Source organism: Dipodomys merriami, unplaced genomic scaffold (assembly GCF_024711535.1).
Source record: "Dipodomys merriami isolate MVZ:Mamm:240054 unplaced genomic scaffold, mDipMer1.0.p SCAF_3, whole genome shotgun sequence".
Classification (NCBI taxonomy): domain Eukaryota; kingdom Metazoa; phylum Chordata; class Mammalia; order Rodentia; family Heteromyidae; genus Dipodomys; species Dipodomys merriami.
Window position 1 is genome coordinate 12,847,826 of NW_027204492.1, and position 26,584 is coordinate 12,874,409.

At 43.3% G+C, this 26,584-nt stretch overlaps 1 protein-coding gene across 2 annotated transcripts; it reads right to left on the reverse strand.

The window, feature by feature from the left end:
• Positions 1-8,901: 8,901 nt before the first annotated feature.
• Positions 8,902-20,332, reverse strand: Zic3 (Zic family member 3). 2 transcript variants are annotated; one of them, XM_070038899.1, is made up of 4 exons: positions 20,297-20,332; positions 18,771-19,988; positions 17,464-17,627; positions 8,902-9,437 (listed from the first exon to the last, which is right to left on the reverse strand). In XM_070038899.1, exons 2-4 carry the CDS (start codon positions 19,825-19,827, stop codon positions 9,282-9,284), a joined length of 1,377 nt encoding a protein of 458 aa, XP_069895000.1. In that variant the 5' UTR covers positions 19,828-19,988; positions 20,297-20,332; the 3' UTR covers positions 8,902-9,281. The 2 variants fall into 2 exon arrangements, with proteins under 2 accessions (XP_069895000.1, XP_069894999.1); XM_070038898.1 differs by lacking the exons at positions 8,902-9,437; positions 20,297-20,332 and adding an exon at positions 16,082-16,591 and having other exon boundaries at positions 18,771-19,827.
• Positions 20,333-26,584: the final 6,252 nt, after the last annotated feature.

The following is a 26,584-nucleotide window of genomic DNA, read 5'->3' on the forward strand; positions in this document are numbered from 1 at the left end:
AAATTACAAAGCCTAGTCTATGAAGTTGACTTTTCATCTACATCTCTTAGTAGTTAAGAATGTGGAAATAATACCAAAACTACTAAAAAAAAAATTCTGGTTTGTCATATTTACATTCTCCTTAATATCAGGTTGGAGTAAAGCAACAGACATTATAATTTATTGCAAATGTACTATATTTATTTCATTGTTTGCTGCATTAAAAATTGTTTTGAGCTGGGTGCCTTTTGCTCATGCCTGTAATCTTAGCTACTCAGGAGGCTGAGATCTGAAGATCATGATTGGAAGCCAGACTAAGCATGAGTCACTGATACTCTTGTCTAAGTAACCGCAAAAAAAAAAAAAAAGCAAAAACTGGAGATGTGGCTCAAGTGGTAGGGCGCTAGCATTCAGTAAAAGAGCAAAATGGACAGCGCCTGGGTCCTGAGTTCAAACTGTAGTAAGAGCACACACACAAAAAATTGTTTTGGAACTTTTAGTAGAAAATTTGACAATGAAAAACTACAAAATCAGTACTAAAAAGGGTATAAGAAATTGTTAGATTTACAGAATTCGTCTGCAATTGGGATCCACACAACTGAAGATGTAACCAGTTGAGTCAATCATATTAGATGAGCTGGATCTAGCAAACGACATTTAAGTAAATAATGCACTCAAAATTTTCTCAGGAAATGTTAACTTTTTTACGTGCTAAAAAAGCCAGAAGCCACAGACTCAATGGGGCTTTCTTTCTGATTTTGTACAATTCTTTTCTGCAAACAGCATTTATGTAAACATTGTCTTACTTTGTCCTCAAGATAGAAGCAGCATGACAGAAATTAACGTGCTGTTTAAAGGAAATGTGCCTGTTTTGAGAGCAGATGAGACAAAAATACAAACACAGGGTTGAGCATACAGTTTGCGGAATGAAAAAAAATCATTGCTTAAGGCTCAAACAAAAATGAAAAAAAATAAAACCCAAAGTCAAAGATAGAGTTGCTTTTTTTTGGGGGGGGGGGACACAAAACATAATTGATTGCTAACAATACCCTTCCTTCACTCTTCCATTATTTTCCTCATTATCTAACTGGGGTAGGTTTGGTTGGTTTACTTCAGACTTGAAAACCAGTACTTTAAACTGAGATAAGAGTGAGCTTTACAAAGCAAAATAGAGAGATCAGGAGGAGGGGTGTGGTTCTGAAAAGAGATTTTTGCTTTACAAAGGCCGACTTCTTTTTTTGCAGGGGAGGGGGGTGAAGGGGGGGTTGGGTTGAAGATGGACCTATAGTCTCCTGCCTGTGTCCTCTACCTGTGAGCTACAGCCCCTTCCTACAGAGGCCCTGCTTAACAAATACTAACATATATGTCCATTTGTTCCATTTCTATCTGCACTTAACATCTTAAATCAGAAGCTTAGTTCCAGGCACAGTACAATTTGTTTCTGAACTCAAGGCCTCCTGCATGCTTATTGTGAGGTCTAACACTAAGCCACATCCCCTGCCCCCACTCTGTAATTTTCAAGCTCCTCTTGGTTCCACCTAAACTCCACAAAGATTAAGAAAGAGATACACAGTTACTATGCCTATTTTGTCAAGACACCTGGAGAAAGAGAGGCAAGGTGTGCATGCCTTTGGCTTCTGAAATTGGGTCATCAAACACTGTTGATACCATTATCTGATTACATTGTGAGTTAATTTTTTTTTTAAATAGAAAAGAATGGAATAAACTTTTCTGAGAAGTTAAACAGGGAACCCTTAATTATCACTGGCTCTGCAGGGAAATAAAATGGTGAGTTGAAAGTAAGCTAAAATTTGAAAAGGGAATTTTGGGACAAAAAGTCATTATTAGTTGGAATTGAAAAGACTTAGCAGAAAGCACTGCACTGCTTCGAAATGAAGGATTTGTGCTTGCTATATTTGAACAGGTATTTTTTTTAATAGAATGGGGAAAAAAACTCTTTAGCACCCATAAAGCTCAAAACAAGTTAAGACAGCAAAATTTTGCTTTTTCTTCTAACTACTGCTGTTGTAATGTCTGTCTAATGGAAACAGAAAAGGAAACAGAAAAGTGAAAGAATTATTGTTCTTACTCATTATAGAAAAGGCCAGGGCATGATTTTCTGATTCAGGAAGTGCTAGTATTTGTTAAGACAGCACAGTATTTATAATGTTACCATTTTTAATATGCCATGATCATTGACACAGAAAGCTGCAGAAACCTGGAGGAGGACTTTTGGCATAATGAATGGGAAATGATCAGAAATACACGAAGGCTTAGGTTTTGCATTTAAGTTAAATGTTAAATCAAACAAACACATGCTGAGGATTCTACCCCCTGCTTGTAGATACCAATTTGTTCCTCGATCTACATTTATGAATCTCTGACTAGTTAGCAAGTCACACTGGCAAAATTAAGTCAAGAGAAATGAGGCGATTGTCCACAATTGAGAAAAATATTTCACAAAAGAAATCATCTTAAAGTTTATTAATTGAGCAGGAAATTTTGACATAGTCTAAAAATATCACCAGTGAACAAGTTGAGAGGTTGTACCAACCTATCTAAAGAGCTGCAGGAATTTTTATCATTGTCATTTCCTCTAAAATAGTAGTTCCAATATTTTCATATACATTGAATCATTTGGAACAATTATCTGAAAGAAAGAAACTCAGGTCTTGGCAGGGAGAAATTTGATTTGGTTTATCTAGCCTCATTCTGGGAACTTTTCATACAGGTGACCCACAGCTATAGCCCACACATGTCAACCTAACTTATGACCATCAGAAAACTGTAAAAATACTTAAATTACAAAAAAATAACTGAGGTATTCGTTCAGCATTCATTTATTAGTGGAGATGGTGTGAAGTGAAACACATAGTAGGTACAAATTGTATTTTTTTTTTTTTGTCGGTTATGGGGCATGAACTCTGGGCCTGGGTGCTCTCCCTCAGCTCTTCAGCTCAAGGCTAGTGCTCTACCACTTGAGCCACAGAGCCACTCTGGGTTTTCTGGTAGTTTTTTGGAGATAAGAGTCTCACAGTCTTTCCTGCCTGGTCTGGCTTTGAACCTCAATCCTTAGTAGGTACTCAGCCTCCTGAGAACCTAGGATTATAGGCGTGAGCCTCCAGCGCCTGGCCAAACTTTATATTTTCTTTAGCACCCAGTTAACCCCAGCAGGCTGAGTGCTGTCTTTGTTTTTTGGTTTGGTTTGGTTTTGTTTTTTTCCAGTCACATGGCTTGAACTCAGGACTTGGGTACTGTCCTTGAACTATTTTGTTCAAGGCTAGTGTGCTAGCCGCAGCTCTACTTCCATGTTTCTAGTAGTTAATTGGAGATAAGGGATTTTCCTGCCCAGGCTGGCTTTGAACCTTGATCTTCAGATCTCAGCCTCTTGAGTAGCTAGGATTACAGACATGAGCCATCAACACCTGTCTGTCTTTGTTTTTTTATGCTCAAGGCTACTGGAGCCACAGTTCTACTTCTGGCATTTTGGTAACTAATTAGAGGTAAGTGATTAGAGAAAAGTGATTAGAATCTCTCAGAGTGCTGGTGGCTCATTCCTGTAATCCTAGCTACTCAAGAGCCTGAGATGTGAAGATAGCAGTTCAAAGCCAGCCTCGGCAGGAAGGTCTATGAGACTGTTACCTGCAATAAACTACTTATTTCCGATAAGCTACTTAGAAAAAGGCAGAAGTGGTGCCATGGCTCAAATGGTAGAGTGCTAGCTTTGAGCAAAAGAAGCACAGGGACAGTGCACAAAGTGGGGAGGAGAAGAAAGAGGAGAGAGAGATGCCAGGCAATCTTTTGGTTTTAATTAGAAATAATTATTCTCTGAGTTTTGGAATGCCTGGTGGAATAAAGGAGAAATGTACCAAAAACCCTTGAGACTTTCTTCAAGGTTAAAAGAAGTTCCTGGGACTAGTCCTCAGATTGGGGCTTGAATTATCCATATAAGAAAGAGAAAACTCTGTACAGTATTTTCAAAAAATACTGTATAGTATTTTAAAAAAAAAGTACTGTACAGTATTTTAAAAAAAGAGAGAGAAAAGTCCATGAAATGACATAAAAAAGAACAAAGATTAACTTCCGGATCAGTGAGAATGCCCATCTCTTTTATTGTAGATAATGCATTTACAAATCAGCCATAATTCGCTTGGGGATAGTAGCATGCCCCTGTAGTCTTAGCACTCAGCACACTGAGGTGGGAGCACATTTTGGACCCAGGAGCACATTTTAGGCAACAACAGCAAAAAAGACAAAAGCAAAAGAAAGTAGGATAAAAATCAGACACAAATATTGGTTATTCAATACACACTTAACATAGCAATTGCAATACATTTCTAACATCAAAATAGCTCTTATTGTTTGCTTTGGCTAAGAAAGCTTCTTTCCTGATTCTACTAGAATTTAGTTTTGAATACCAGACTACTTTCAATATGTGCTTTTAATCTAAACCCCTGTATATATGTTTGTACACAGCACTGGTCCTTTCCTGCTCCAAGTGTGTAGCCAAGAAACTTTCAATTAATGCAGGCTACAGGGTAAACCTTCCCCCAACCTAACAAAAATGCCTGAAGGCATACATTTAAAGAAATGAGTGCAAATTAGAAACAAATGCACAATTACCTTTTCAGAATGATTTGATTTTAATTAACATATTTACACTGTAAATGAATGTTCAATTTATAATACTTAGACATAACCATAGAATTCAGAAAATATGACTTGCATATCAAACTTTGGTATTGATCAATTATAATTTATTTTGTAATATAATATTGGTGTCATAGAAAAAGCACAGGCTTATTTCTAATTCAAATGTCTTTCTAGACTTTTGTTCCTCTTTTCAAATACACAATTGGTTATTGTTCTTCGTTCTGATATTCAAGTAGGCATATTCCAACTATTCTCTTATACAAAGTGATCAGACTGTTAATCACAGCCTTAGGGCTTAAATTCAGTGCTAAAATTGTTTTTTATTATGCAATTAGTCAATATTCAATTAAAAGGAATCTAATAGAGCCAGAAGCATACAACTCAGACACTTGCAAACCGAAGATGAATACTTCCTCAGTTTTATTTATATAAGTAAATTATACAGTTAAGTGGAGGTCCCTCAAGAATGAATTGCATCCATTTTTACCAGTTGAACCAGAGGACATTGTATTTCAAGAGAAAAGAGATCTTGTAAATTTTTAAAGCTTTTATGGCATTGTGAAAATGATGTGAATTTGCCAAAACCCATAGCAAAGACAGCAATAAAAAAGATATCCTTAATGTGTTGCTAGACTCAATGTTCCTTCCTTCCCCCTACAAAATTTTGCTCACAGTATTTCTAATCAGTTGGTCTTTGTGAAAATGCTTCCTTTTAGTCTCTTTCACAAAGTGAAATAGAGTGCCTTAGATATACAGATTGTCTTCTAGTGTTCAACAATGAACGATGAATGGAAGAAGGTTCATTTTCCCATCTTTTGAGATAACAGCAAATCAAGCTCAAAAATCATGGAAGGCTCTGAAATGATCAAGGAGTAGAGGTATGATGGAACAGATGCCCAGCTGCTACACTAGAAAAAAGACAAATGCTGAAGTGCATAATGATTTTGAAAAGATTTCTTTATCAAACATGTCATGTGTTTGAAGGACCTGAGTTGTTGGCATCAGATGAGGGATATCAGCTTGTTAGCAAAGTAAAACATGATGGCAGCTACATACTGGCGATTGACGAGTCAATTGAAATCACTGATGTTGTTTAACTGAATGTCTTTATTCAATGTGTCTTTGGTCAGAAGTTAACGAAACATCTCTGTTTTTGATTATCAACACAGCCAATCAGATGTCACACTTCAATGTGGTTAAATAATCACTTTTTGGTAAAGGTCTTCAAAGGAATGATACTGGCCAGCAAATTACATACTCTGTAAATGACTAGCTGCAAAGATTTAAGTCTAGTTTTTCCCTGTGAATTCTGACTGGGCAACAATAGTGAATCATTTATAAACAATCTCTAGGCCCTAGATTGATAGCAAGGTGCTGCAATGATTTTTTTTATTTGCACCACAAATAGCTTTCTATTGTTGATTGGAGACATACAGGAAAATTGTTGGCAATAATATTTTTTATCCATGAAGTTTCTGAGAACAGGTTCTTTAAAAAAATTAAAATGGACATTCTCTTAAGACAAGTACAACAAAGCAGGAGCTTGGTGCTGGTGGCTCACAGCTTGTATGTAACTCTTACCTACTCAGGAGGCTGAGATCTGAAGAACATGGTTTAAAGTCAGCCTGGACAGGAAAGTCTGTGAGACAGTTGTCTTTAATTAACAACCAAAAAGCCAGCAGTGGAGCTATGGCTTAAGTGGCACAGTGCTACCCATGAGCAAAAGAGCTCAAGGACAGTGCTCAGGCCCTGAGTTCAAGCCCCATGACCAGCACACACCAAAAAAAAAAAACATTGAAGAGCCATGTTTACAGATTTTAAGTACATAACTTTTATTTTTATCTAAGACTAAGTGAATTCATTGGAAGATAATGAAAAACAATCATTTAATAACATATGTGTTTAAATATTCATAGCTTTGTTCATAAAACTACATAGTTGTCCTAGTAATTATGTATTTCTTAGATGCTCCAAATTTGTATTATCAGAAAACTGGACACCAAAACAAACCATATGTTTTAATAAAATTATTCCCAATTAAAAGTAGAAAACTAAGCTGGGCTTACTGTACTCCTTCCTAGCTACTCAAGATGCTGAGATCTGAGGGTTGTGGTTTGAAGCTAGCCTGGGCAGGAAAGTCTGTGAGACACTTATCTCCAATGAATCACCAAAAAAGCCAGAAGTGGAGTAGTGGCTCAACTGTTAGAGCCTTGCTCAAAGAAACTCAGGGACAGAGCCCAGGCCCTGAATTCAAACCCCAACATTGGCATGCACAAAAACAAGAAAGAGGAGCTGGGAAGGTGGCTCACTAGTAGAGCACTTGCCTTGCATGCCTGAGGCCCTGGGTTTGATTCCTCAGCACCACATAAGCAAAAAGAAAAAGCCGGAAGTGGAGCTGTGGCTCAAGTGGTAGAGCGCTAGCCTTGAGCTGAAGAGCTGAGGGATAGCACACAGGCCCAGAGTTCAGGCCCCACGACCGGACCCAAAAAAAAGAAAGAAAGAAAGAAAGAAAGAAAGAAAGAAAGAAAGAAAGAAAGAAAGAAAGAAAGAAAGAAAGAAAGAAAGAAAGAAAGAAAGAAAGAAAGAAAGAAAGAAAGAAAGAAAGAAAGAAAGAAAGAAAGAAAGAAAGGAAAAGAAAACTACTCAAAAGCAGCAAAACAACAAGTACCTGAAAGGGGAAAAAGAAGGAAGTCAAATTTGCACTGTGACAGGCTGTTTATGGACATTTTCTTGTTTAGGCATTAAAACAACCCTAAGTGGTATTATAACCACAGTGTGACTGGCTCACACATAACTTTGTATCTTACTTTACCAAGGTGTTTTTTTTTCCTGCCATATTATTATAATTCTCTGTTGCCTATTTGAAAGAGCACTGTTTATTCTTTTAAAGAAAAATAAAGCAAAGAAAAAAGTCTATCCACATTGTTATGGGACATTTGTTGTTGTTATTGTTTTGTCGGTCCTGGGGCTTGAACTCTGGGCTTGGGCACTATCCCTCAGCAATTCAGCTCAAGGCGAGCACTCTACCGCTTGATTCACAGTACCACTTCCGGTTTTTTAGTGGTTTATTGGAGATAAGAGTCTCACGGACTTTCCTGCGCGGGCTGGCTTTTAACCGTGCTCCTCAGATCTCAGCCTCCTGAGTAGCTAGGATTACAGGCATGAGCTACCGGCGCCCGGCAGGACATTTTTTTAAGGAGTTAAAAAGCTGAGGGTCAAAGAATCCAACTTTCTTGACTGGTTTTTCTCTTTCTTGATGCAACTGAAATAAATCAGTGGAAGAAAAGCCTTTCCCTTCACCAGTTAAAAACTGAAAATCAGTCTATTTGACAGTAATTTTAGAACTCTAGATCTAAGATCTAATAGAATGTACTGTACCCAACTGCAATTTTACAATATTTATTATGACATAATCATGTCAAATAAATAGAATGATGGCCATTCACTGATTGCATTACAGTACAGATGTTAAGTTGAAAATAAGGAATGTTATGTGGAGTTTGACACATTTCTTCAAGTGTCTTCATTTTTCCAACACTACAGTTAACTAGTAGCAACTTGTGTTTTAACATCTACATTCCATACTTCTGTAGCTATTATTAAGCCATGGGTCACAAAGACCACTTGGGAGGGGGACTTGTGAGTAATATACATATAAGGTAACATCCCCTCTGATTACCACCTTTTGAGATTATCTTCAGTTGTGTCTGCTTTTTATAAAAATCAATTAATGACTCATCTTGTCTAACACTAGAGCTAATTAATGAAATGACATCTCGTAACTCCTACATCCCATTATTCTCTAACTATTGCTAAGTCATGGGTCACAGTGACAAGATCACTTCAGAATTTGTGAATAATACCCCTATAAGGTTGTAATATCCCCTCTGAATGCCACCTTTTGAGATTATCTTCAGTGGTATCTGCTTTGTTTAAATCACTTAACAGCAATACTCAAATACTCTATTATCATACAAACTCCTGTCTTAGGTTCCTTCAAATCACTCCAATGGTCCATGCTTGTGAATTCTTGCCTGACCTATCCAGCATTTGACCTTGAGCTCCTGGATGGGTGGGGAGAACTGGGAGGTCCAAATAGTTTCTTGGGGTTTGTTTACTGGGCTTTTCCCCAAGTTGGTTGCTCCCTGAAAAGGTATCTATACCATAAATAATGTGAACAACCTACAAATTGTATTAATTCAACAGGCTCCTCAAGGTTATTTAGGAGCTATAGTTGTCCCTCCAATAAAACAAAAATCACAGAAATAATTTAAATGCCTTTATTTATGTCAAACTACAATCGTAGGAACCCTGGGTATTGCCTTTGAGCACAAACATCAAATTAACAAGTATTCCTGTTTCCATGTGGAATGCAGAGATTTGAAAAAGACTGGCAACAGTGCATGAGATGATGCATATTGGATTATGAATTTGGCCAGACTTCATGTTCCCACTTAGAAATCCTAAATCGGAGGGGGGGGAAGCTTTTTTTGCTTTTCCATCTCACAAATGATTGCTCAACACAGAATGAAATACACCCAAAGAAGAAAATAGTCTTTTCATATCTAGGGAAGAAGCCACTACTCTTAAAAATGATCACTTCAAAGGTAACAGACATCCAAATTGATGTGGTTTTCTTTGAAACCTCATCAGTAAATCATTTCTTGCACAGTAGGTTGGGCATTAGCCCTGCATTTAGGATAGGTAGTGTTATGGAGGGCTGGTTGCTGCATACCAACGTCAGTGTCAAGTTCTTCATCAGGAATTACAGACTGTCCCTGTCCCGGATACCAAGCAGGACAACACTGGCAAAAAAACAAAAGGTGAACTGCAGATAGGTCAAAACAGGTCATATTTTCTTATAGAAAAAAAATGTTATAAAATGTTTCTTGGACATTTTATTTTTAAGTGGCTAGTTTATAATAAAACAAGATGGGATTTTCTTTTATGTTGTTAGCACCTGAAGTTTAAACGGTCTTTACATAGGTTGTAGTTTCATAAAGCACCCTAGATGTTATATATACCCTATTAGAGATCAAACGTTATAAACCTGCCATCTGGTGAAAGGTATTTTTATAGCTGCTATAAAGCTTACATTTCTCTCTAGACAACTGATTGATAAACAGGTTGAACTGTGACCAGATTAAAAATATACATAGTTGCCTAGTATGTTCGATTTTTTAAAAAGAATTGAGTCATTTTCTTGACGTTTAAATAGATATTTGGAAGCAGGAGGGCCTCTCATTTTCTAAGAATTTATTGTCCTAGGTCAAAAGTAACAACAGTCCAAGAAGCCTGATGACACAATCCCCTCTTTGGGTACTTCCTGAAAACTTAAGAATTTCAAGCAAAATGGTCCAATAGTTACGAGACAAACGAAACTCCAGTGAGAAAAAGTAGTATGCCCTTTGGGGCTATCATTCCAACAAATATAATAGTGCTGCCAATTTAGCACTTGCCTAATTTTGTAGAAATTCTATACACATAGCTAACTTTTATGAAAATCAACCAGTTTTTACCCTTTCAAGTGACCCACAGAACACTGGAGGTATCCAAGGGAAACACTGAGTGCTTCTTAGTTTGATTTTAAAGTTAACTTTAGAGAGAAACCGGGCTGTGTGGTTCTTAAAGACACAAACCCTTGAGTGTAAGCAATGGCTAAAGCTTGTCTAGTGTAACAAATGTTTTTTTTTCTCCTTTTGAACACATTTGGTATTCAGAGATTTAACCGGAAAACAGCTCAAACCTCGGAGTGCAAACTACAATAGGGAAAAGTAAGGTATATAGCAGGCATCCATTTGCTTCTTTTGATGGGGGTGGGGTGCAGAGAAAGTCAATACACTATTCCACTGCAGGAGTAAGCCTGGGAAGGAAATTTTGCCCAGAAGAAAGAAAAGAAAAATCGGTTTGGTGGCCATTTCAAAACAAGTTTCCAAATTGCTGAAAAGCCTCCAGCTCCTTTGACTTGCAGAAATCACACATAAGAAAAGAGAAGTGAAAATACTATTGGGCATGCTTATTTTAATTGCCCAGGGGTTTCCAATGCAAAGCCCAACTTAAATGCATAGTCCAAATTCTTGCTCCAAAGCCGTCTTCTTTGTGCAGTGAAAAGGAGGGGAGACATCCCCATCAATTGTTCTCTGCAGATAAAGGCACTGTTTTGTAGATTTCTCCCAGATGAGGGTCACTCTTGCTAATGACCTGCCCACCCACCTGGGGCCCTTCTGAAGGTGGCCCTTTGGAACTTCCCCACACCTTGTGGAGACAAATAATTGATTCTAGACAAGCCCAGAATATTCCTTTGCCTTGGAAGTTGGCCTCCATGTGGAAGCAACCTGGATGAGTACGTGCCGCTGCTTTGCCCGAGCTGGAGGTGGAGAATGGCAATAACCTGTAGTTTTAAATCTCTCTTCACTAACGAAAAGACACGACGAAAGGGGCATTCGTGGTCCATCTCCAGGGCAGGAAGCACAGACTCAGTGCTCCAGAGCTACTACGGGTTCTTTCACAAGTGAGCTTTAAGACGGTTAAGCAAAGTTGAATGAAAGTTTTCGGGATTGTGGCTCTTTTCTACCCACCCCCACCCTCGAATTTAAGACCAACAGCTTTTGTGTGAAGGCACACAAAAGCTACGACAATGCCGATTTCCACAGGATCACGTTTAAATGAGATGTATAGAAAACGGCATCTGGACAACGGGCGGGGTTCGACTTTCCTTCGGATAACTCCTATCTGCTGGTCAGCCTGGGTGTTTCGTTTGGTGCTTATGTCCCCCTCCTCACAGCTCTGCAGTTGCGTGGCAAGTGTCCACTCACTCTTAAAAAGTGCTGGGAATCCCGACACGAGCCCACAACTCGAAATGGCAGGCCCCATCCCAAAGAGCCGAAAGGGAAAGGTTTGAAGTTGGTTGGATCAGGAAGGTGAGGCGACTTTTAGTGCATTTTGTGTCTAAGTCTAGTGGGAAAGCCAAACCGCCAGAAGATATGCCAACTTGTCGACAATACCCTGAAAAAGCTTCTGGGCTTCCTTTGCTTTGATTTATTTTAAACAAGTTTGCATTCGACCGCCACGATCGACACTCAGTGGCCAGGCGTGCAGGCTGAAGAATAACAAGGGAATTTACACGCTGCCACCATTCAGGCAGCTCAGAGTCTGTGTTGCTATTTTTCCCCCCCTTGCGCTACGCGGGGGTTCGTATCCGGCCGCCATGTTCGCTACCGGAGAGCCGCCCCAAAACCAACCCTCTTTCCCACATCTCAGTTCTATCGTCCCCTCCCTTTCCGCTCAGTCGGAGATGCCGATCAGATCTGGCAAACTCAAGCCGCTTTCTCCTCTTTCCCCCCACCCCCTCGTAGCAAACTTCGACTCGACGGCGGCCTGCAGTGCGCCTGCGCGGGGCGGCCATGGGGGGCGGGGTGGGGAGCCTTACAGCCGCGGCTTGAAAAGGCTGGAGCCACGGGGAGTAGGGGAGGGGTTGCGGCCAGGGCCGGAGCCTCCTCTTTTCTCCCAGCGGGTCCCCGCTCAGGCTCTGGCCTGGCTCTCACACGTGCGCGCTAAAAACCCACTTCAAAGCCCGTTCCTGGCGTGGGGGCGGCCTCCTTTGGGTCGGCCCTCGGGCTCCAACCAGACCCCAGGCCTTCCTACCCCCCTTTATTCCCGGAGCTGGGAAAAACAACCGAGGGCGTACAGACAGGACACTCTCAGAAGCCCAAGACTGGCGGCGATCGGCCTTTGGGCACCCCAGCACTACCCTCCCACTCCTGCCCCCATTCCCCCGCTTCCCCTCCCCATCGCTTTAGGAAAATGAATCCTACACTTAGTTTGGGGCTATCGCTAAACTCTGGCCTTCGGAGCTCACCATTGTTTGGGCTCATATTGACCCCAGGTCCGGATTAGGCAGTGGCTGATTCCTGCTTTGCAGACCCGCGAGCCTAATGAGGCCGGGAGGCGATGGGGCGCGAAGCGTCCTTGGAGCCCTGGCGACCGCGGGCTTAAAGCCGCCCAGGGCCCTGTAGGTGGAGGTCAAAGGGTCAGCGCTCAGAAACCACGAGAGAATTGACCTCAGGAAATGAGGTTCCTCCCCACACCCGAATATCAGCCGGTAGTTACGAGAATTTTGTGTGCATAGAGCAACAAACAACCTGAAGACAGTCATACCAGACTCTCGACTTCAGACATCCCTGGCTACGGCCCAGGCCAAAGCCAAAATGGACATGTGAGCCAGCTAGGGACGAGAACACAAGAACTCCCTCTTCAGGAGATACTCGCTGGTGACATTCTTTCAGAAACTTACACATTTAACATCACCTTAGGATTTTTCTGGTTTGTTTTATCAGAAATGAGAAGAGGCACAAAATCACACGCGAAAGAGGAAAGAGACAGATACACACACACCCGCACGCGCGCGCGCACACACACACACACAGAGTGAGAGAGACAGAGAGACAGAGAAACAGAGAGAGAGAGAGATCCAGATCCAGCAGGAAGAAGGGGGGAAAGGAGAGAAGTGGAGGAAAACATCCCAACTTTCCTGGAAGGCTTTGTGAATATTGTCTCTGGCTCATCTCCCCTCTCTTCCAAACACGATGACGACCACACTTATGTCTGGACCTGAACAGCTACCTCCTTTTTTTCCACCTAACACTAGAAATTAATGCAAAATCACCCATTTTGGAAAAAAAATCATAATGGACCTCAACAAAGGTTCTACCAGGTGCAGAAAGGAAAATAATGAGTAGATTATTACAAGTCCAACCTGGGCTCGGAGCTTCACATTTATGACTAGGGGAAAATTGCTTGTTATTTATTGAAAATTCAAGAGTGTAAAGATGCACTCCCACAGACAAATGATGTAAAAAGAAAATCTGTGAATTTTTTAACCCAAATCAATCGTTTACTTGGTCAAAAGTGACAAGAGCATAGAACATAATTTTAGGAAATGTATTGTACCCAAATTACAAGTAATCCTGAAGGGCAAAACTTAGAATTTCTTGATACTGCGTATCATTATTGGTATTTAATTGGCATCTTCTCTTGGGACACTCACAATGCTCTCCTGTACAATTTTTGATAATTTCGAGCAACTAAGAAACAATGAAAATTTTCAACGTTTTTAATTGGGGCACGCAAGTTTCTGAGTCAATCTTGCACCCCACCCATTTAAGATTCACTTGGGTTGTAGCTAGAGCTGGCAAAGGCAGTAAATTGTCTAAGTTCATTTCATATGTTAAAAGAAACACGCACATGATTTAAATTTTGCAGTGGCACACATTTAAAGCCACTATTAGGAATATACCCTTACTGAAAACTTGCTGAGCATTTAAAATGGTCTCTGATTCGAAGTGAAGGAATAGTCCTGAAAAAAAAAAAGAATCTAATCTAGCAGCCTCAATGTCAAGGTCAAGACTGCAATGTCTGAGAGGGAGTAGACTGACCAGGTTACCTGCTCCATATCCCAATTTCTATAACCATTTGTGTAATCAATTGTATCATCATCCCAACCTCAGTTCATGGCATTCAGGCTTGGATATTGGTGGAGAAAAATGCAAAAGACACCATTCTTTCCTAACAACAAAAAAAAATGCCTCCCAAGCAGTTTACAGTTAGAAACTGTCAATAATTATCTGTTGACAAAGATCAGTAGATAATGAAACAGATTACTTCAATTGTATCCAGGAAATCAGAGTTCCTTTTAATCTTTGTAAATTCTCTAAGCATTTCAATTTTTAGTTGGAGTTATTTAAAGAGGAATAAAAAGCAGGCACCAAAATACGAAAATCTTGTAACATAAATAGTATGTGCCAAGACTTTATTTCTTCAAAAGAATAGTCAACAAAATTCTAGAATTTAAAATGAATATGTACATATCCATCCAAATTGACTGCCACCAAAACTCAGAGCATTCGCCTTTTAATAGCAAGAGATACTTAAATCTATTGGTCACATTTCTAAATACTTTACAATTTCTTATCTCCACCTTGCAGTTATTCATGCAGATTGGTATCTCAATAACCAACAGCATCTTAACAAAAAAAGGTCTCAATACTCAACCCACTTCAAACCCCAATAGTAATCAGTTTCTTTTCCAAAGGACCATTGTAAAAAGAACTGTTTGTCTAAACAGTTGCTTCACTGAAGATTAAATGGATTGTTAACATTTTATCAAAAAGCAAACAACCATTTTTCATTGTTATTGATTTTAATGGAAACAATACTCTTAACATCTTTGCCTACAAATAATGAACTTTAAAAATAACATGTTTTGCAAATGGTTTTTTTTCTTTCCACAGTATGATTTTGGATCTGCTGCAATTATTACACAGCCATATAAATATTATGAATAATTGTAATTATTATGAATTGAACTATATACAGCAAACAAATCAGCCTTTGCCATTCCAAAATTTAAATGGACTATGTTACTTTTAAGAAGCACTTTAACCACAAAGAAGCACTGCTCAACTGGCCTCGCTCACCACCTCAGTTCCAGATATGCTATCTTTTGAAAATAGAGTGAGATAGATTTGGTAGGCAGATTAGATAAGTCATAGATACAAACATATATAGGTATATGGGTGATCTCTAGATAGAACAGACATGCATCCTGCCGCAATTTTCATTTCTATGTAAGGTAATAAAAAAAACTAAGGGACATAAAACTAATTAGGTTACCTTATGTTTCTATATGTAGGGCAGGAATGATTAAATCCAGCTTCTCAGTCTTTGAAGTACAAGATTGAGATGTCATGGCCACTAACTGAATTGATCAGTAATATTTGATTTGCATGCCGAAAATCCAGGACAAACACATTTAAACTCGCAGTTAAACAACTATCTGAGCTAGAAATAAAGAAAGGAGGGTCTTTCCAGATGGAAACTGACACTGTAAGGGATTTTTACGGCAATAGAAAAATAATTTAACAATTAAAAAAGGGATCTGAGTGAGTTATAAATACCAACAAACAAAATTCATTATGCTCACGTCTCCTCTTTGGAGAGGGAGGCTGTTACAAAACAAGAGAAAAGTCAGTGGTTCAAAAATTGTAAATTGTGTTCTTTCAAAACAATAAAATTTTAATGCTAAAGCAGTTATAATCAAAAGCTGTACAGAATTTGTTAGAAAACATTTATCCATAAATATTGTTCAGTTCCCGGCACTTGCAGCAATAATTAAATTACAAACGATAAATATGGCATCAACGGATATGTATTTACAAAAAAAAGTTATTACAAAAGGCAACTGTATACTAAACGTCACAATCTGTGTAGAGTCACATCATATCCTCAGCCTGAAAAATTACTGAACAACAGTTTCGACCCCATTAGACAAAGATACATTCACAAGTGTAATGCTTTGAAGAAAAGTTCAAGACATAACAGGACTTTGGCATGGTTTAAGACTGTGAGAGTTTAAACAATCACCACTAAGGCGAAGAAGAATTTCCATCAGTTTAACATCACCACCACCAAGCCTTCTATAACTTCCTCAAGAAACAGGACAAGTGTCAAAATGAACTGAAGGAGTTTCGGAATGGGGTGTACAAAGAGCAAGAGGAAGGGGCAGAAAAAGCAGTGAAAAGATTTTGTTTGAAAAAAATCCTTTGAATGCCAAACATATTTTCTAATCCTGAGAAAAGGGCATGGCTACTTTTGGATCGTGCCCCAAACCTTCCTGGACAATTGCAATGAACATGTAGCCCTCTATATGGCCTCTTGCTTTCAAACTCCATTTCCATCTGATTGGTCTCAGTTTTCTTTTGAAAATGCATTTTGGTTGTCCTCAGACGTACCATTCGTTAAAATTGGGAGGAAGTCCAGGGTTGTGGCTGGTGCTAGTTTGAACTGCAGAAGGGGTTTTAGTGGTATCTTTACTGTTTGCAGAAGCTATAGCGGGTGGAGTGGAAGATTCATAGCCTGAACTGGCAGCAGGGGAGGAATCTGACCCTTGAGATTCATGAACCTAAAATTAACATGTATATATTATAATGAAGATAATTCCAACTGGCAATGTGCAAGCAAAAACAAGAGCCCAATTTTGAGCCCTGTAAGAGCAAGACCGCCCAGTGACCCACTTAAAGAGAGAAACACGATGATCATTTACATTTCTACATTACTGGTGTCTGGAACCCACATCCTTCTCCACCACCACCACCACCACCCCACCCTACCCCACCCCCCAGCATTTTCAGCCCACACCAGGTTTGGTCCTAAGACTGGCACTATTAAAAATAATAATTAATAATAATAAAAACAAAGCACTCGCTGCCTTTGGGTCATGCTATTTAGAACATGCTTTTCCATTCATGGAATGGATAAGCAGTCACTCTTTAGGGGCCCAGGTTTCACCAAGACTGTTTTCGGCTTGGGAAAGCAGGTATAGAGAAGAGGGGCATTCGGGCCCTGGGTGCTGGGGAAAATCCCAGACCACTGTGTGGGAAATCAGATCGTGCTCCTCCGCCCTATTGTTTTATGAGGAGCCTGGGAGCAAATCAATGACCCTCCCCCGGGTTCGGCGCGGTCACTCTACATTCCCAGCGCAGGCTGAGCCAGGAGGAAGCAGCCACTGAAGCCTCAACCCCTGGCGAGCTCGACTTGAGCTTCCTAGTAAATAACTGATTGATTATTCCTCCCGCGATCTCTCCGCCCCCCCCTTCCCAACTCTCCTCTCCTCACCCCACCCCCACCCCCAAAATGGGTCCAAGGTGTCACCGCTGGAGCAAATCGGATTTAACGTGGAGGATAGAGGGTTGGCAGCGCGGGCGCTTCCGTTCCGCGGCCTGGTGTCGGGTCGAGTGTTTACAAACCGCCGACCGCTAATAAAGAGGTAATTACCTTCATGTGTTTGCGCAGGGAACTGGGGTGAGTGTAGGACTTGTCGCACACTTTGCAGATATAGGGCTTATCCGAGGTGTGCACATGCATGTGCTTCTTGCGGTCGCTGCTATTGGCAAAGCGTCTGTCACAACCTTCAAATTCGCATTTGAAAGGTTTCTCACCTGCAAAAGGCAAAAACGCACAAAAAAGGGGGGGGGGAGAAAAGCGGTGAGGGTCTTGGAAGCTTCCCAGAGTCCAGCAGCCCAAGACTGAGTGCCAGGCGGAGCGGCGCCCACTGGGGCAGGCGGTGGCATCTCTTTTCACTGGAGAAAAAGAGTGTTGTTTGAGCCCTCTGGGCTGGGAAGCGGTGGTCCCGTGCTGGGGTGGGGCTGGGCCCGCTTCGAACGTGATTATCCCTTTGTTCTCCCTGGACCAGAAAGCTGCAAGCCTCGGGGAAGTTTCCCCGAAGTTGTGGCTCCTCCCCACTAGGCTCACGGCTCCCCCAAACTGGAACATTCCGCAGCCAACGAGGCAATACAACCAGCCCTGCGGGACAATGGGCAGGGCCAGGAAGATTCAGTACTTTCCCTTCTTTGTACCTTTTAATTCGCCTCTTTCAAATGTAGAGGGTTTGCTAATCCCACTATTTAATAGGCCGAGTCGTTCTATTTAATGTAAGGAAAAAGAAAACCCCTATAAACCCGGGGGGCTACAGTTTCCCGAGCAGGGTCGGGACTCGCTACAAAACTGTGGTGCCTTTTCTACGTTAGCTTTCCACCCAGAGAACTCAACTGAAGCTGGACCTCCAAATAAAAATACTTCAACAAAAGTAGCCGTCATTTAATTAGGAGATGTGCCAATCAAGGGTAAAAAAAGAGCGGAAGTAGCCAAAAGTTAGTTTTCATTAGCATTTCTATGGTTGCCTTCCCGAAATGTGTGCTTGTAGAGCGGAGCTAAGTCGCTTGTAAGCAATCCGCTCCCAACACATTCGGAGTCCCTGCACAGCAACCAAGAAAGGGACACAAAAAGAGGCGGCGCCAGTTTGTTCCTGGGCGCGAGAAGGTTCCAATTAGTTTCTGAGACCACGGAGCCCGGGGAAGTTACAACTGGGCAGGGGAGGGAAAAAAAAAGAAGAATCCCTGGGCGGGGAGGGTGAGGGGTGGAGATAGCCGGACAGCGCTTCTTCTTCCAACGGCCCCAAACGGAGCGCTGGCCTGTTCCCTCGCTTGCATCCCTCTCCCTCGCTTTCCACGTCCGTCCCGTGGCAGGATGCCCACCTACCTTCCCCCCACCCCCTCGTCTTCTCCCCCCGCCCCGCCACTTACCTGTGTGAGTCCTCTTGTGGATCTTGAGGTTCTCCGAGCGGGCAAAGATCTTCCCGCAGCCTGGGAAGGGGCAGGGGAAGGGCTTCTCGCCCGTGTGCACTCGGATATGGTTGACCAGTTTGTACTTCGCTTTGAAGGACTTGCCCTCGCGGGGGCACTCCTCCCAATAGCAGACGTGGTTGTTTTGCTCCGGGCCCCCCACATGCTCCATGGTGACATGAGTCACCAATTCGTGCATGGTGCTGAAGGTCCGATCGCAGCTCTTCTTGGGCCGGCTCAGCTGCGCTTCGTCGATCCACTTGCAGGACAGTTCCTGCTTGATGGGCTGCCGCATGTAACGGAAGAAGGCGCCCGGCCCGTGGTGCGCCGCCACGTTCATGCCCATGTTCATGTTCATGGGGCTGTAGTTGGGGAACTGCGCGCCGGCTGTATAGGGGTCCGTGCGCGGACTGGCCACCGGGCGGTACGGGTCAGCGCGGCCGAATAGCTCCCCGCGCAGCCCCAGATGGACTTGGTTGTTGTCCACGTGCCCGGTGGGCGACGGGTGACCAGCGCCCTGCTCATGAAGCCCGGGAAAGAGCAAGTAGCCCGGAGGCTCGGGAATACCAGCTGGAGCATGCAGACTGCTGGCCGAACCGGCAAACAGCCCATGCTGCCCGCCCCCCGAGGCGGCCTCGCTGAGCCCGGAGCCGCGCTGGCGGAACAGAAAGTCGCGCGTGGAGTTGAAGGCGGCGGAAGCGGAGCCGCCGTAGGTGGGCACCTGGCTCGCGTGATGATGGTGATGGTGGTGGTGATGGTGGCTCAGGGCGTTGGCGTAGCCTGAACCCTGCGGCGTGAAAGCCGAGCTCTGGCCCGAAGACAGATCGTGAGCCGCGGCTGGGCTGAGCTTGAAGGCAGCGGCCGCTGCAGCAGCGGCCGCAGCGTGGGGAGAATCCCCGAAGGGATTCAGCCCCATGCCCGCCGGCTCCCGGTTGGGCATCTCGTGGTGGCGCGGCGCGCCAAAGCTGCCCACTCCCAGCCCGGGAAACTGTGGGCCTCCGTCCAGGAGCATCGTCATAGATGGGGATTTCTGGGCGCAAACAATTCAACTGAAGTGATGGAGGGTTCCGGCGAAGATCTCCAAAGTGCCGTAGTTGAAGAGGGATGGCGGCGGTTGGATACGGCCGGGAGACCCCCTTGGCGAGACCGAGCTGCAACTTTCCTTCGCTGAAGAGTCTCCTGCAGGGGGGATAGGAAGGAGGAGGGGAAGAAAAAGAAGTGGGGGGAGGGTGGGGGAAAAGGAGGAGGGAGGAGAAACAGACTCTGGGACTAGATCTGCTTTAACAAACTCACAGAAGCGCACAAAGAAAATAAGGAAAATAATAAACGGAGGGCGGGGTTTGCCAATCCTGTCCCGGGCACTGCTCCTCTACCCCAGAGCGCCGAACCGCGGGACCAGGAGGCTCCCAGGGTACTTGGCCTCCAAGCTGGACTACGCCAAGCGATGGAGGCAGATCGTGGCCAGCGGGTAGGAAGCAAGCTCGAACCTAGCCGCTCGCCTTGCGAGTATCAGCTTCTTCGCCTCTAGAGTATGTCCTTGGACTGATAAAGTCAATCACTCACTCCTCGCACATAAACCGAGCGGGAGGCCGGGCGGCGCGCGCCAATGAGAAGCCAGCTGGCCTATGGTCACCTGACCCCCGGCCCGACCGCCCATTGGCTGTCAACTCAGTGATTGGCAGCGCGGAGCTGAGAACATGGCAGCCGCAACGGAGCGACCGCAGCTGATTGGGCAGCTGCTTGCCGCCTGGCAGGTGAGGCAGCGGCTGCCGGGAGTCCGCGAGTGGGGCTCTGCAGGGCTTTGCCATGCTGGAGGGAATTAGGGGACCAGGCTGTACGCAGCGAGCTGCAGGGCAAAGGTGGGCTTCTCCACGGCCTCGTCCCGGCTCTAAGAAGCACCCCTCGCACAATCTTGACCCTCTTTGGCTAAAGAAACTGCCCGACAAGGAGCCTCTTCACTGCGACGACACCTCACTGTCCCGCCCCGCTTGGGTCTTCTCCGCCTCGCCACCTAGAGAATATGCTGCCTAGGTAGTATCAGAGTGCAGACCCTTGCGAGAGCTGAGCAGTTCCCTATTGCAGGCACAGCCGCTGCTTCCACCCCGCACGTCCCTGCGAGTCCCTATGGCCCTGAGATCCCGAATCCAGGCTGGGCCAGCGCGCTGCCCGTGCCCAGAGTTGGCGGCAGCCGTCTGAGGCCCAAACTACGAGAAACGATTACAATTCGAGCAGGTCTCCTAGACTTCCGTCTGGCTCTAGCCTACCCCTTTAGTTTGAGAGTGGCGGTTGCAATGGCTCTTATCCATTCGCCCTGTGACACACCAGACATGTACAACACAATCTAAGCGCACAGCAGGAAACATGATCGCTACACCATAAACATAGCACCCTACATGGAACACACCGAACACGCACACAACAATGAGCACAAACGACACAATAACAGCACTGCACACAACACAAACACAGGCAAGCAACTAGACACAATGGGGTAAACGCCCTCATAGAACAAACACTAAGCATACACAAAACAGCCTGTGTCCATAAAACTCGCACACAACACACTAGACATACAGTAACAACGTGGTTTCCTGATCACTGGACTGATCACCTTTGAAATCCCAACATTTTTCAAACGCAAAAGTGGCGGAGCGGGGGGAAGGGAAGCGAATGGCCCCGGCTTGGCTCTCTGGTAACTCCAACCCTGAGAAGCGCAGTGACCTACAGAACTACTTGCCCTTTAAGTAGTTACTTTCCAGGGGCGTGTATTGGAGTCTCCTCCTCCCTCCTCTACCCTCTGGTGCAAGGTCTTTCTGGACAAAATGAGCAGGTTCAGACAGGGTTATAAATCCACTCATGTTTTGTCGGGCAAGACACTTGCAAAGAATGCAGACTGTGAGAGTGGGAAGAAAAGACCGAGAGAGAGAGGAAAAAAAGAGAAAGATGGCTGTAATTGTCAAATCCTAACCGGGGCAGAACCCCAAAGTCTACGCCTTGAGGCACGCTCACAGTCTGGCCGCCATCTCTCTGTAGGAAACAGAACATCTGATCAAGTTCAGAGGCGCCAGGAGAGAGCGCCTCAAGCAGAGCTTTATAACTGCAGCCTTTCACTTCCTGCCCCCCAATCTGCCTGGCCTGGCCAACACTTCACCTTTCTTTGCCAGTTTGCTGGGGGAAAAACCCTGCCGGTACCACATCTTACCTTAATCACCCCTGCCCATCAAGTTCGCCCCAAACCTCCCTTCACATCCAGAACTCTCACCCCAGATTGGAAGGTGAGTTCACTGCGGACTTAAATTATTGCATCTACTGAAAAATAGACTCTCCAAGAATGGTTTCATTGTCGCTCAACAGAGGATTTCTTGGAGGGGGTGGGGATATTTCAGAGAAAAGCAAATATGCTTAAATTATGCAAATGAATTCCCTGAAGTCAGGTTTCCAAAAAAAAAAAAAAAAAGAAGAAGGCTTGCTTTTCTTTCTTTTCCCCCTTCCTCTTTTATTTCCTTCTTTTTTTTTCTACCTCTACCTCTCATCACTTCCCATCAAACCCCATCGCCTCCGGGCATGTAACTGATTTGAAAAGTTTAGATTTTCCTGGGGAGGGTGATTCTTGAGGTTTAGAGACCGACTCGGGGCGGCTGTCGAGTCTTGGTTCAGCCAGAGATACTGCAAGACTTTCTGGGGAGTCCAGGCGAATGCCCTGTTAAGGGAAGACCTTGCGCAATTGGGAATCTGGGAGGCCCTTCCGGAATGGGACTGCAGAACCGGGGCGAGAACCTAGTATGCTCGCTTTGTGTGGATGAATCTCGAACACAAGGCTGGAGGATGTTGCCACCGGTGACCTACCCGGAACCCAGTGTCCGTTTGGATGCGGTCACATTCCGATAATTAATTGCCTCCAGCACGTGCTCTGTAGTCCCTGGAACAAAAAGGCATAATTCAATTAGATCATCAACCGAGAAGTGAGAAGGTGGGGGGAATGCTTGTTAAGGGGCACACCAGAGGCAGTTTAGTTAGGCCAAAACCCCGGCGGCTGCGGCGGAGCACTTTCCGAAACCGACAGGCCCGTCCCAGAGTGCGTGTTTGTAATGGGGTGTCGCTGCTCAGCGAGGCGCTGAGGTCCTACATCCCCCCCCCCGCACCCCCCATCCTTCCGAACGAGCCTAGCAACTTTGTGCACAACAGGACAGGACTTGAACAGGACATTGCAAATTCCATTTCGATTGATTTGGATAGATTTCCTTCTTTGGGGAGGAAGAACCCCGACTTTGCAACACCATAGTAGGCAAACCTCTCGAGATGTATAGCAAATCACCACAGCGTGAGAAAACAAAGCTCCCCCCACTCCACACAAAGCAAGTCACAGCTGTTAGGCAAGAAAAACAAAAAAGTTAAGTTTGTCTTCTAACTTGCAGATTTCCTTCCTCCCCAGATTTGGGGTTTAGACGAGAGCAGGGGAACAGCTTGAGGAGACAGAGGAGTTGGAGAGAAATGAGTCTGAGAGCCGAGGGGTAGCGTGAGAAGGAAAACACCAGAAAGAAAAGTTTTCCCTGTACACAGCCTAGCGTCTGGAGGTGAGGGGGTGGGGAGACGTAGTTTCGATCTTTTCGGGTTTTTTTTTTTTTTCCAGGTTGAGAAAGAAATCAGTCACAGCGCTGGTCAGAGTTGGACCATTCGAACCCGGGTCATGATTCTTATTTTACTCTCTAACCAAGACTCCCTCGGCAGCTTTGGCTTACTGGGGTTTACATGTGTATTAGGCATCCTAAATTAACCAATAAATCTCTTTTATGTGTCCCCCAGTTGTATGTGGTCTGGTCTAAATATCCACATGTCTGTATGGATAGAAAATATAATGGGATCCTTTCCCTCACACTGAGTTCAAACCATAAGTAGGAAAAAGATTTATTTTTATGTCCAAATCTGAAGCAATAAATAAAATCACAGAAAATGATCATTGTCAAACCAGCAGAGCTTTCAATCAGAATCTGATTTTGGGGTGAGGGATCTATCTTTGGAGGAAAAGAGGACACCCTGAGGAATGGTTTCTCATACAACCCAAAGCTTCCTTCCATCCAGCTCCCTCAAAATAACAAAACATATAAACATATTGTAATATCCAGAAGGATTTCTTTCTAAACATATTTTCTGTGGTGGATATGAAATTATTCTAAGTCAGAGACCTAGCAATTTTCTTTAAGTCCAAGGGAAACACTGTGGTCTTTTCTTCTGTTTTGTATTTAGAAAAGACTTGCAATCTAACACTCGCAACATTTTAAAGACCCTTTAAACCCAGCAAGCGGATTTCCGTTCTGCCAATGTTTCCTGATTTATTTCAATAAATGAATCTTTGAATCCAGGAAGGGAATTATTCTGAGAGGCTGAATTTGGTACCCCTGCCTCTCCCCAGTGGAGTACAAAGTGTTTCCCATTGAAAAATGTCCTTGAAACTCACCATTATGTGAAAATTTTCCTGGTAAACGGCATTTTCTTTATATACATCCCCATCTTCTGTTCAGAGTGAGTTCCAGATCTTTTCAAAAGAAAAACTGCAAATTGTGATTAAGAAAAAGTGAAGGGAGAAGAAATCTGGGGTAACATTGCATTTTTAACTCTTCTTGATTTGTACGCTAAGATCAAGCTTTTAATTGGCTTCAGCGACTAAACTGACCGATTTAATTCCGGACCTGCAGACATATTTGGCAATCCCTCGCTGAGCTTCACATTTTATTGACTACATCAGAGTTTTCATTACAGTCCCATCATTTCACAAATACTTTATAAACTCGAAATACCTTTAAATTTTTAATAGAGTCAACAAATGCGTATTGTTAATCAACCTTTTTTTTTTTTTACAAATCTATTTTTGCCTTTGTCCTCTGCATATTGTTGCACAATGTAATGAAATGCAAACCAGACGGGAATGAGACATTTTCATTGTACTTGTCAATCAGGGCTGTGAGGACCGATATATACACTTGAACTTCAGAGTCACAGGCTGGAGTAAATAGGGCTGAACTTGGAGAAGGGAGACAGGGAGTTGAACTAAAGCTATGAGAATCTAGTTTGGGATCATGAAGGGAGCCCTTGAAATGCAGGAATCCAGTGAAATCTAGGCAGTAGGCAATGGCACTGGCTGCTAAGTCTGGATGAATGGCTCTTGATGAGCTGTGATCCTAGCTAGCTCTTCTGGTTTCTGGTCTTGCCACCAAACAGTGTGTGTGTGTGTGTGTGTGTGTGTGTGTGTGTGTGTGTGTGTGTGTGTGTGTGTGTGTGTGTGTGTGTGTGTGTGTGTGTACTATGTTAAGGTTAGGGTTATGTTAAGATACGGTTAGCTTCCTGTAACAGTGTGCCTCTGGAGAGCCAGAAGATGACAGAAGGGCAAGTTTCATTGCAATAGGGCTTCCCCTTTCTGTCCAGATGAAATTATCTTAAAACCCAGAGTGCGCATTAAGAGGCAGAACTAGATATTAGCAGAAATACACAATAGAATATTTGAATTTTTTGGTCTACAAATCCTTTCCCAGAGATGGGATAAAGAAAAAGGATTTAGGGTACCAGCCTTGCCTGATGCTATGGAACACACATTTACCTAGGACTCCACATTTATTGAAGCTGCTAAATTCTTGGTTAATTCTAAAATGCAAATAATCCCAGCTCCTAAAGTAGTAGAGAGGCGTTTTAGACAATCTTGATAAATTTGTTCATTTGTTAATCTGCTTTGAGACCAAATCTGGCATCCAAAACATTGGAAAAGACATCTCTGAACCATATCATGGTTTTTAACAGTGACTCCATCATCGGCATCTAGATCTGCTGCCCTATTTCCCTGGTCCAGCCTGGTTACAGCATTCCATCTTTCTCCTTTCCTCTTTTTCACTGAAAGGCAGAAGCTGCATTTCTTGCCTGAATTATCTTTTCTTTTGCCCAAACTGAGAGCATACACTCCTGCCTCCTGAAATAAAAAAAGTTCTCTAAGACCCCTAAGGCACTTCATATAGTTCAGGAATGACATTTTGTAAAATCAAATTGCCTGTTGTTTTTGCACTTGGTTTGGGGTCATTCATTCATCAAATCCTTTGCTAGTGAGAGGATGGGAGGAAAGGATTTTGATATTAAAACAAAGCATGGGGCCTTCTTTTCTTCCCCTTTCCCCCCTACCTCCAGAAGAGGACAATGTGGGGGTGAATTACACTAAGGTCTGGGGGGAGGGAGGTGTGAATTAGATTTATGTCTGGTTTGGACTTGAATGGCAAACTATGGCTTGCAAAGTAAGGGCTAACTCTGGCCTAACGTTTGTGTTCATATAGCTCCAGGGGCCAAGATTGGTTTCCAAATCACCTTTTCTGCTTCTAAGGATGGCAAGGAGGTTATGCTACTTGGCCCTTTACAAAAAAGTTTGCTGAACCCTGGCCTAGGCGTTGAACTCTAGTCTCAGCTGAGGATAAATATTTTTAACGGGATGATTTTATCTACCATAACATTCCTAATATTCAAGCTTGGTTTTGCATATTATAGTGTTACTTTTTTTTGACCTCACACTTCAATTATTTCCTACGATAACATTAGCTTTGGAGAAAGGTTAAAAACAGTCAAGGGAGGAAGAATCCTGGGGAGAAAGAGGGGATGAGAGGAGAGAAGTGAGGAAAAGGAGTTGTGAATATCTCAATCAGTGACTAGGTGACCTATGACCCTCAGGGTGGTTTTATTGTCTTTCTTCTTTGGCTAGAGATAGATAGTTTATTGACCCTTTCTGCGTGATTGAACCCTGAGGG